This window comes from Ammospiza nelsoni, chromosome 13 (assembly GCF_027579445.1).
Source record: "Ammospiza nelsoni isolate bAmmNel1 chromosome 13, bAmmNel1.pri, whole genome shotgun sequence".
Classification (NCBI taxonomy): domain Eukaryota; kingdom Metazoa; phylum Chordata; class Aves; order Passeriformes; family Passerellidae; genus Ammospiza; species Ammospiza nelsoni.
Window position 1 is genome coordinate 10,162,891 of NC_080645.1, and position 12,303 is coordinate 10,175,193.

Here is a 12,303-nt window from a genome sequence, read left to right on the forward strand (position 1 = left end):
TGACAGAATTCCATTAATTTCAGAGCTGAAGGCTCAGGCAGCTTGTCAGAATCTGTTATCTGCTTTTCTTGGGTGACCTCTGGCATATGGAAGTTTTCTGTTTGTTGGTGGAACCAAGTGATGACATTCCTCTGTGGGTAGTGAAGGGCTTATTTCTCCTTTATCATTTCCATTTGGAGTTTTTAATCTTGCTTGATTGAAAGGACATTGAAAGACTAAAGATTACTTTATAAAATTATTTAAATATGATCCTTTTTTTTTTCTTTCCCCTGTGTAGTCCATTCATCTTCACCAAATTTTTGTCCAGAAGTATGTCCAGAGCATTGTAAAATAGCAGCAAATGCATTGACTACCACTAATAAGGTGATTGACTTTCTTGGAAAACAGTTTCTGTGTTCTCATTCATGTTATAAATTAATTCTGGCAATAATAAATACATATTTTAAACACCTCAACACTTCCTGTGCAGTATATTTGTAGTTAATTTGTTCTGTTTTGTTTTAAACAGGATTTATCTGGGGAAGGCTACAGAGACACTATTGGTGATGAACACTTTCATCTAGAAGGTATTTAAAGAACTACATTTTTTGGTTAATATAAAGGAGTATTGGAATAAGTTAGTGAATAAATAAGTGTAAGAATGCATTTATTTAGTGTGCAGTTCTTGATCTACCGATGTGTTGTTTGCTTGAAAAAACTGTTAAGATGGAAATAGGGTATTATTTCTGTATCTGCTACTGTTGTGTTGGAAAAAGTCACCCAGCTGAATCACAGGGACCAAGTGTTTTAACTCAGGGTCTCACCATTATCTCCAGGTACTTCTCCTGGCATTGGTAGAGTGATGGATGTCCCTGTCCCTGGCAGAGGTGGCAGATGAGTGAAACTGTTAGCTCTGATTGTGTGGGACACTGCACTCCCTTCTGGCTTGCACAAACCAGCCTTAGAAACTCCCACGTTAATTTCTAGTAAGGACTGGAGACTCTTACTCAACACATTTTTCTGGAATATGAATGGAATCATTATTGCCTCAGACAGTTTCTCTTCCCATCTCATCTCCTTATCTGTGGTCAGGCAGTTGAGATGGAATCACTCTTGTGCTGGGAAGGACATTGGTGCCTGTGAGTGTGGATGCTGCATTCTGCCAGAGAACACATCCAGGGTACCTTGAGCTTCTGGGACAATGGGGGTTCTGAGTGCAGGAGATTAAATTGTTGCTCATTCCTTTCAAGGAAATGACACTTCAGAAACTCTCTAGTGTAACAAGAGGTTGCATGGGCTGAGTGCTGGATTTATATTATACAGCACTGGAAACACTATGCCCAGTTTATTTAGGGCAATGAACCATGTCAAGCTTAAGCTGGAAATTTCTATACTTTTATAATCCAATCATTTGTTTCTGGTATTAGAAGCTTTTGTATAACATGAAAGATTCTCTGTTAGGAATGTCTGCCTTCCAGTTCCTTACCTGTGCAATGTGTTAATGCACTGTGAGTCTTGGATTACAAATTTCTCTCATCTCTGTAGTTTACAAAGATTGCATGTCTCATATGTGCCGTAACAGGAATTTTGGCTGGTGCTTGTAAGCTACTGTTAATCACAAAGGCAAGCTATACTTGCCATGGTGGAGACAGTGTTTGTTGAGTGGTTTTGTATTTAACTTCACCACAGTTTTCCAATCCTCCCTTACTAGGATATAGGGTAGGATTTTAATTTTAGAATGATAGGAGAAACTACCTCAGACAGGATATTAAATGTCAGCAAGGTGAATAATTCCATTTTCTTTGTCTCATTCTATCTTTCCTTGCCTCTAATTATTTTTCTTTATTTTGTGGCATTATCTTGCATAGCAAACATAACGTTCAATATGTAATATTTTTGAACTAGTCAGCAGCAAGATTCTTTTTATTAGAATGTAAAGCCTTTTAGGTAACTGTAATTTCAGTCTTTCAGCAGTTTCACATGATTGCTTCTGATGAGTCTCCTTTGTTACGAGGTAGCTGGGTAGTGAAGACCAGATTTAGATACCGGCAGTGGTCGATCCTTTGTGTGCTGTCACCATGGAAGAGCTGTTCTGTGGCATCTTTCCAGCTGGGAGGGAGATGGCTGTTCCCACCCTGTGCTCAGGCAATGCATGCAAGTTGTCAAAGCTTGCTCCTCATCCCTTCTGCTCTCAGATCTCCAGGCTGTGCTTTCCATGCTGGGGACAGTGCTAACCACTTCCTGTTTCATTCAGATATAGAAAATCTTATAATTATCAGATAACACAACAATCATTGTGTTGAAGCATCCTTTTTGTGTAACTTTGTACTTGCATCATACTTTAATGATTGTGCTAGTACTAGCACAAAATCGTGGTATTAGATAAAGTGAAGCTGAAACAGATTTGAGATCTTTGATAGGGCACAGATTGAATTCTTAGGTACAAGATGGCAACTGTGGTACCTCTTCTCTGCATAGAAATGTTTCTGTGGGAAAATGTAATTAATATTCTAAAACATAGATTGATCTTTCCATCTAAAGTCCTGCCTCTATTTTGCTGCCTCATGATCTTCACGTATGTACTGATGTAACACATGTGCTTCATGAATATATGCTCGTGTGTCATGAGATAACATCAAAATCACCAACAGCTTCACAGACAGGGATCTGTAACCCAGGAAATGGTTGGTTGGACTAAGCTCAGAGAGGACGATGGCAAATACCATGCATCAGTGAGCTGTATTCTGTCTTCATAAATTCATGGTAGGGATGAAAAGGAAACATTTCTCAGATTTGCACAAAAAGCACAGCAAGTTCCACAGTTCTGGTTTAGGGGAACGTTAGAGCCTTCTCTCTCAGGAACTTTATTGGAGAATAAATCTGAGTTCTTTAAAAGACTCTCACTGAAAAGGCAAAGTGGCAATAAGAGAAATAATTGAATTCCTTTTTTTGTTTTACATAGCCAAGTTCATTACCTTTTTTTTCCTTCCCTCTCCTTTTTTTTTCCTCTCTTAGCTGTCTGAGCAGTACAGATAAAAAGAACTCTCTTTGCTGGATTTAACTTCTGTGTTGTTATGTAAAGCTTGATCAAATCCTTTCGTCTTAACAGACTTAACTGGCCAACAGCAAAAGGCTCGGGATTCTGGGATTAAGATTGTATTTGGTAAGAGGACTGGTGCATTAGTGCTTTCTTTTGAACTATACAAAGAACAAAGTAAACATCAAAAGCATTAAGCCATGAGAGCGGATTGTTGACTCAATGTTGCTGCATGACAAGAGGTTAGAACTCAATAGCAGCAACTCTGTTATTGAGTGCTGTGCAGAGAGAAACGGTTTGACCAGCATTGTCTGTTGCAGCCACCACCTGCCTTTGATTCTGCTGCTGGGCAAGTCGCTAAATTGAAATTTCTGGATTTTCTCTTATGTGGTCAGTCGAGAGACTGATTCCTTAGATAAGAGACACCAGTGGAAACCTCAGTCTCATATTACTCTTGCTCTGTTTTCCTTCTTCCTCTTTCATTAATAACACAACAATTGGGCATGCTGGATATAGATTCTTCAGTGGATTTGTTCGCATCTTGCATTCCAGGTGATTTCCAAGTGCATTTCAGAGCCTTCCACTTGGCAGACTTGAAGTGCATGTGCAATCTGCTGTGGCTGTGTAGGAGTGTCTCGTGCTCAAACTTCCCTTTCCCCCAGTTTCTGCACAGCACGGAGATGCTTCATGACCCTTCACATATAAAGGAGCTCCCGTTTTCCCTTCCTGGTCCCTAGCTAGAATAATGGGTTACCAGAACTGAATGGCTGGGGTTGGCTCTGGAAGAAGTTGCAAAAACTAGCACAGACATTAGGAGATGTTTCCCATTTTGTGTCGATGGAGAAGCTAAAATGGCAGGCAGGAATTGAGTGCAGTGTCAAATGGCAAGTCACTCTTCTGCCATGGAGACAAGCAGGTGGTTCAGAAAGACATCTGCTATTTGAGTGCTTAATAATGACATCCCATTCTCTCTCAGCTCTCCTAGGCGTAAGTAAGCTTCTGATTAATTGTTCGAGAGTCCTGCTCTTGTTCTCTAGAACTTTTTTCACTTCCTTTCCCTGGACGCTTTTAGAAATTTTTGCAGCTAAAGCTTGTAGACCAGGAGAGGTTTCTTATCTTGGCCACTCCATGTCTTCTTGAAATGAACTGGGGTTTCTCCATCTTATCACTTGAGCATTTAAAAACTTCAGAAAGTTCAGCTCAGGAAGGAGCTCCTGATGCAGTCCTCTGATGCAGACTGATTGTACAAAGGGGTGATTTCTTCTTGTCCCAGTACAAGCTCTTTGTAGCCCTGTGGGATACAGCTGCCTTTTGGAGTTCACAGTGAAGGCTTGAGCTTCACCTTGATGCCTAACCTATTGTCCCAGTTATTTATGCAATAATGTGATTTCTCATGTCACTGTTCTCTTGAAAAGTATGACCTAAGTATTTCTCTTAATCAGAAATCTTGCATCTCTTGAGATCAATCTAGTCCTGTAGCTGTCAGAGGAGCTGCCTCTTACACTGATAGCAATCTGTTCCCTGTTTCATTTGTCAGCCAAGGGTGATGTCTTGATTATTATTCTCTCAACAGAAGACTGGAGAAGATCCAAGCCTTCCTGGTGCCTTATCTGAACATGATATCCAAAGCCCTGCTGAAAGTACTGACAGAGCTTGGCCTGAATCAACAAACCAAATTTTTTATATATGTTTCCTAAGACAGATGTATCTAAAGCCCTAGATGTAAGATGTTCTCTGTTCTATTACCAGAAAGGACAAATTATTCAGGTCATCTTCTTGCCTATTAATATTAGAAAGCCCTCCAACAGAGTTCAAAGTACATGTTGTTGCTGAAAAAAAAACCTAGCAGATCTGTACAAGAGCTACTTGTTGCACTTTTCACATATTTACAAGCCGTTATGTAATTTTTAAACCTGCAATTAAAGCATTTTGTATTCAGCAAAGCAGAAAAGTTATTCTTTATATTCTTAACACTGTTATATGTTTTCCAACATTTTACTGGTGTGTGCAGTCTGTCCTGCACATCTTCCTCCCCAGCATCTGTGGCTGAGTGGGAGCTGAGGTGTGGTTAGCAGTGCTCCAGCATGAGGAGCTGGGTTAGTTTTGACTTTAATAAGAACTGATAAGCAAACAAGGGACCAATAACAAGGAATGAACTGGTGGTTTAAGGCTGCTGATCTTGTGCCCAGCTCTGACAGCCTGCCTGGACCCCCCAGCTGCACGTGCTTCCCCCTCCCCACTGATCCCAGACATCCCAGTGATGGGAGCACGTTGGCTTCCAGGGGATGCAGCAGCAGGGGAGGCATGGGGGAGCATCCCTGCCCAGTGCACCCCACCCTGGGGCTGCTGCTGTGTGAGATTACTCCCTTTCCTCTCTCTCCATTCAGAAAGAAGTCAGTGAAGGCTTTAGTTCCTGGAGTTTTCTCTAAAATTAGTAATTGGAAGAATATTTGTTGGGATGTCAGCTCAGAGGAAGGGTGATAAGGTATGGTACTTGGGCCCAAATTGTTATAAACTTGTCAGCAAATGAAAACTTGAACAAGCGTTTTAGTTAGTTTTAGCTGATCTTCTACTTGCCTGGGTGACACTTTTTACCATACTTTGTTAATCTTTTAACTCTAATAAATTAATGTATTGTTCTAAGCTGAGCTGTGAGTAGGTAATAAAAGGCAGCTATTTCAAATGGCATTCCTCTCCCTAGTTAATGCTGTCAATTATAATAGTTCTTATTTTTCTAATGCTTAAATAATTTTTTTCTATTTTAAATACATGACATTCCAGTGTATTTATAGAAAAGGCATAGATTGCATCTTGCACACAGACAAATTTTCTTTATGTTGGCACCACAGTTATTACCTGTATGGTACCATTGATGCAGGCTTGGTGCTTTTTAGAAAATGATGGTCTCTTCCCTCTCAGGTTCCTAAACAGAATACCTGTTTATCCCTGACATTGCAAATAGAGTGTTAATAATTCTACCTTAAAAGTGCTCTTGTGGTCAGCCTTCTGGGATGTTAGATGGGAACTCTGCATTTTAAGGACTTGCTGCTAATCCTGTGCACTTACCATAGTTTTGCTGTGCACGAGTACATGCTATGTGATCACCTCAGGCTGCTGATCACTGGCTGTATTTTCTTTCAGCTCCCAAGAGGTTTCTGCTGTATCCTTTCCTACTACTCAATATGACATGGAACAACTCTGAAAAATGTCTGTGGCCAGGGGGTGACCCGGTGGCAGCAGCCAGCAGTGTGTGACAAGCAGCAGGTCCCTGCTGAGGCTGGCAGATGATAAGCTGGGCACTGTGGGCTGGAAGGAGCAGCAAAGGACGTGGGGGTGTGGGGAGGAAGGAGCAGGGGAGAGTGCCAAGAGAAAACTGCTTAGTTTGGCAGTTAGAATAAAAGTCACCAAAGAACATGAGACTGGTAGGATTAGCAGAAGTTTTCCTGTGGTTGTGCACAGATCCAGGAAATTATAAGAAGCAGGTAGGCTGCTTGCCATGAGTGGGAGGAAAATCTTACGGCATGAGGCACTTTTAAAAAAATTTTAAAAAATATAAAATTGTGCAAGTGTTTCTTAACATTAGCTGTTCCAGTTGAGGGGGGTTGGTATTTGGATCAGAAGCTTTTACTTCTGGAGCTGCTGTTTCAAGTGCAGCCAGGTCAGTAGTGATGAAAGACTCTTGCCATCCAAGAGTTGCCCATGGCCTGTGTGTAATGAGTTAGTGGTCTCCAGGTGTTTCCAAATGAACCTTTACAGTATGTCTAACAGCTCCCACCCATGTTGGCAAGCAGAGCACAGAAAGGCAGTGAAAAGTGGGCTGTTAGGACACCTCAGAGGGTGAGCTTTCCTCCTCAGTGTGCTGCTGCTGTGTGGAGAGCATGTGCTCTCCTCCCCGTGTTCCCTGCATGGAGCATGTCACCCTCTTTAGCTGACACCCACCAGCTCCTGCTGGTGCTGCCCAACAGGCTGTGATAGATGATGTGTTTTGTCCATGGCTTGAGAGTGTTCTGGGTTAGAATCCTCTGCATTGGGCTGGGAAGATCATACCTGCTGTAAGTAGCAGTTTCACATTGATCTCTGTGTTCAGATCTTTCTACGCAGCTGGAAAGTTGTTACATTGAACACAGGCAAGTTGCATGTTTGGGTCAGGAGCACCATAGCAAGGCTAAGAATGAAGCTTGGGATTTTCTGCAACCATGTTGATCCCTTAAAATATGATAGAGAGAGAATTACAAAGTACAGTACTCAAGAAAGCCTTCCAAACTTACAAGTGGTCTATATTGTTTATGATAGCTGAAGAAAGCCAAATGTTAATAGGGAAGTGAACAAGCACCTCAGAAAAAACAAAGAGTTCATCCTTAATGAATATCTTAAATATGGAAAGCTTTAAAATAATATTATGTGCATAGTATTTATAAAAATATTGGTTTTCCATGTTCTTTCCATCTACCTAAGATTGGCAACTTTTCCTTCTGCTGTGGAGCAGCTAATGCTCTTCCTGAATGGTCATTTTAAAATAATCAATTAACAATAAGAATATTCTTTTATTCTCAGCTCTGGGGTAGTCATGAACTAGTTTGGTAGGAGGCAAAAAAATCACTTGTTGGTAAATCTACATCTACAGATCTCTCAAGCTGCTTCTCTTGTAGCATGTGAGCCAGACCATGAGCGTGCGTGTGGGAAGCAGAAGAATGGAAGGCCAAAAGGGTGTAGCTCAGGGAAATGTCATAGAAGGCAGGAAGGCTCTTGGGCTTGCCTTTGGCACCCCAGAGGTGAGCAAGGCATGGTGGTGGGTGTTGGGCTGTCAGCTCCCTGCAGGCTGCTCACACAGTGAGTGGAGCTCGAGGGAAGGTTCCCTGCAGCAGGGCTGAGAAATGAGAAGGGCTGGGGCAGTGGTGTGTCCATAGGGCTGGGCAGTGGTGGTGTGTCCATAGGGCTGGGGCAGTGGTGTGTCCGTAGGGCTGGGCAGTGGTGTGTCCGTAGGGCTGGGCAGTGGTGTGTCCATAGGGCTGGGAAGGGCTGGGGCAGTGGTGTGTCCATAGGGCTGGGCAGTGGTGGTGTGTCCATAGGGCTGGGCAGTGGTGTGTCCATAGGGCTGGGCAGTGGTGTGTCCGTAGGGCTGGGCAGTGGTGTGTCCGTAGGGCTGGGAAGGGCTGGGGCAGTGGTGTGTCCATAGGGCTGGGCAGTGGTGTGTCCATAGGGCTGGGCAGTGGTGTGTCCGTAGGGCTGGGAAGGGCTGGGGCAGTGGTGTGTCCGTAGGGCTGGGCAGTGGTGTGTCCATAGGGCTGGGCAGTGGTGTGTCCGTAGGGCTGGGCAGTGGTGGTGTGTCCGTAGGGCTGGGCAGTGGTGTGTCCATGCAGCTGGAAGGGCTGGGGCAGTGGTGTGTCCGTGGAGCTGGGAAGGGCTGGGCAGTGCTCTGGGCTCACTGGCTGCTGGTCAGGCTGGGCAGGGTCACTGTCACACAGTGCAGGGGGAGGCAGGCTGGGCACAGCTCTGCTCCAGCTGTGGCACAGCTGGCTAACCCTGTCCAGCCCTGCCAGGCTGTCCTGCCCTCCTGCCCCAGCACTGCTGGGTGAGCTCAGCTGTGCCTGGGGAGAGGCGGCACCTGGCAGAGAGCAGCCCCTGTCTGTGGGCTCAGATAAAGCTGCATTACTGTACATGGCAGCAGTGTAATAATGTACTGCAGCTTTGCCCCAAGACATCCTCCACCAAGAACAAAGAATGAAATATGGGAACAAGTCAGGAGTTTGAAAACAATCTCTCTGGAAACATGATGAATACCAGTGGTTTCATTTATTCTACTTGAACAAAGGTCCTTTTCTACTTTTAATTTCCCAGCAACGATTATTACCAGTTATTTTTCTTGTAGCTTTGACCACAGTTCATGGAGGTTTTATTAAACATATTTTTGAAAAGTTACTCAAAATGCCATTCTTCTCTGATTCTCTTGCGGCTCTGTCTTTTCTTTTTTTCTATTTTTTTAATCCATGTGAAGCCAATGCATATTTCCAGTCAAAGATTTTGGACTAGATAACACTCTCATGCTGGTGTTCCTAGAATTATTCCAGTTTTTTGCACTTATAATTGAAAGAAGTTTTGGCCTTTGATATTTCAGAAGACAACATATATGTTTCAGATCCCTTGCCTTTACATGAAACACTGCACTCATTTTTAGAAACCTTGAACACTGCATTTAATAGGCAATATGTCCTGCTGCAACTCCCAAATATTCCTGATGTTTTAAGTTTTCCTGTGTTTCACTGACCTGTGGCAGAGCCAGGCAGCTGAGGTTGAGTGCTGCCTTTGCTGGGGTTTGGTAGCTTTCTGCAGAGGGTTTTTGTTTGTGATTCTGTCAAGGCCCTTCTCTCCTGCCCGTAGGGATTTCATGTCCTGGAGTGTCTCGTGTGGATGTGCATTATGACAGGGTTGAATGGTTCTTGCATTTCTGGGGCTGAGTTTAGGAGCATTTGTTCCATCCAGATGGCCTGCCTGATGGATGCAGAGTTAGACAGAGCCTGAGCCCTGTGCTGGGTGGGTTCAGCCCAGCAATGCTCTGAGCCTTGCAAGCACTGGGCTGTGTGGATGCAGAGCTGTGGGGGCCATTGCCATGACAAGCATGTTGCTTTGCCAGTTGCTGTTCCAAATTCAAAGTGTGTATCAGGGTGCTTTTGTGTGTTTCAACTCCACTTCTGCTGCAGTAGCTACAGAAACCCAAAGTTTTACCTCACCAGGCAGAACAAGTGCCCTTTGTTACCTAGACAGATTACAGGTTTTTCTAAAGTCTGCTCTTCATAAAAGCCCAGCTTGAACAGTGGAAATTCTGACTTGCCTCAGATACTGAGGAGACTTTTATAGTTTCAAGTAGCTCCAGGGTTATATTTTAAAAGTTGAATTTCATCACATGTTTCAAGTTTGGTGGAAAAAAAAAGGCATGATATTTTTAGCAGAAAAAAGTCCCCCCACACCTTTTTTCTTAACAGATGTTTCATCTCAATCATATCCAAACCTCAAAGCACAAGTAGCAGTCAACCTTATTCTCCTGTGGAGCAAGAGATAAAATGTCATTTGTTTGGAAGACAGGCTTTTTTTTGTAACCACAACTAGTTTGTGAGTAAAAGCAAATAATAAATGCAGCGCTGTGGGGTTGTGGAAATGAACCTGAAGCAACATTTCTGCTCTTGAAAGAGCTTGGAGTCCAGCTGCTCATTTTAGATGGAAAGTCCCAACCCCCAGTCTACCAAAAAAAAAAATAAAAAAAACAACAACCCAAAACTACCAGAAATCAGTTTTTTCATGCTTTATAAATCTGATCCAGCAATCCAGGTCATTTTACCAATAAAATACGTCATCCAGAGTTCTCAACTTTGTACCAAAAAGGATTTAAAACTGCAAAGGTAACAGAAAGAGAGGAAAGGAATAGTAATTGTAGCCTGAAATATCCAGAAGTAAAAGAGCCACTACCCAAGGAATTTTGAGAGGGCCCTGGAGGAGTGGAGAGCATTTCTGTGCCTGGCAGCCAGGGCTGCACTCAGGGCTCCGTGCTGGCACAGGAGCTGCTGGGGGAAGCCAAGGCAGCCCTGGACTCTGTACATGGAAGATATTTTTAGGAGGGAGTTGCAGTCCATCCTAAGGATGTGGAGGCATAAAGCTGAAGTGTGGTGCTGCAGACCCTTGTTTTGGTATTTCAAGGAGGTTTTGAAGAGAATGGAGCCATCCAGGTGTGGTAGGACATGGTTGGCAGATGGGGTTCAGGCCAATCTGCTCCCTGGGAGCTGCCCTGTGCCAGCTCCTGTGCCCTGCAGGGACAGCTGCCAGCCCCTCTAGCACATCTTACTGCTGCCCAGATTCCAAGATGCTACATCTGAAGGTAAATTCACAGTGACAGTGTCTAGGGGAACATCACAGGATCTTCCACCAGAGGGGTGGCTCAGAGTGGGAAGCTGAATCTTGAGTGGGAAAGACTTGGGCTCTCTGGAGCAGCAGGAAGGGCTGGCTCCTCCTGAAAGGGTGTTGCAAATGATGCTCCAAACCATCTCCTTTTCTGTGTTTGAGCAGTATGTGGGCTTCCATGTCTGGCTGAGGTCCTTAGGCTCAGTGGTGAGCAGATGCCTCCCTTTGCTCTGTGGGAATTGTTTCTCTGATGAGATCCTGTGTACTCTTCAGACTTCAGGTGGTTGAGTCAAGCCTTGATAAAATTTATTTCTCTGCATGTTTAGCAGTATGTGATGTATTATCTCAGTACTATTCCTCACCCATGCAGAAATATGAAAAGGGAAAGAGACATGTGCACATGTATATGCTGGACTACTGATATTAATCACAATAATGCTTTTTTCTTGTTTGTGGATCAGTCTCCATTCTCCTCCCCCCACCCCCTAGAGTAATATGGGAATGGCTGTGAGGATGGGACCACTGAACCTGCTACTGAATATTAACTATTAACTATTAAAGAGTTGTCAGATCTGTAACAATTCATCACAACCAAAATAATGTTACAGCCGTAGGTCAACAGCACTGCTCTCTGTAACAGGTTAGTGCTGTGAGGGTCAGAGTGACATTCATCCTCATGGGAAGGCAATTCTGAGGAATTGAAAATTACAGTTCAGATACCTTTAGAGGCCCTGTTATCACAGCAAAGGTGGTGGAAACAGCATTTTTCTTATTGAGCAACCAAGTTAGATGGGAGCAAGTTAATATCAAAGACTGCGTTATTAATAACATTACCTACTCAGTCTTCATTTGAATAAAGGGTTATGCAGGGGCTGGGTTCTTTTCTTCTTTTCCTTTCCTTGTGAATCTCAGGGGGAAAAAAATCCAAAGAGACAAAGGCAAAGGAAACGTAAGATAGAAAATTCTATATGAATGTGCGTGTCTGCAACTTACAATGAGAATGGATTTTTAAAAAGCAAAATTGTTACCAAGTTCTAACTAAAATCAGTGTAGGACCATCTTTAGAGAAGAGAGATCTTTTTTTCTTTTAAGTCACAAGTGATCAGCTGATGTCCCCAACTGTCCATGTTCAGTAGCTGAATTCAACACCTCACAGCGCCATTCAGAGCCCTGGGACACACAGCACTGTAAGGAAGTGGTAAGTGGTCCATATGACGCTGACAGTTTTCACTTAAGGAACACTTACCATGTAAATGATACAACAGATTGCATATGGATTGGATATGTCCATTGATCAAACAAAATCTTGCTTCTACAGGTATCATCCTGAGCTATTCTGACCAAAGCTTATGGAGATTCTTCCCTGCTTTCATCTTCTTTTTTTTTTTTTTTTTTTT

The 12,303-nt window shown here is 43.2% G+C and overlaps 1 protein-coding gene across 1 annotated transcript in view; it reads left to right on the top strand.

The window, feature by feature from the left end:
- NKD1 (NKD inhibitor of WNT signaling pathway 1) overlaps nt 1-12,303 on the top strand; it is a 107,300-nt gene that overhangs the window by 68,325 nt on the left and 26,672 nt on the right. Inside the window, exon 5 of the mRNA XM_059481778.1 lies at nt 509-566. Within this exon, the coding sequence (XP_059337761.1) occupies nt 509-566 (58 nt within the window). The remainder of the gene's footprint in view (nt 1-508; nt 567-12,303) is intronic.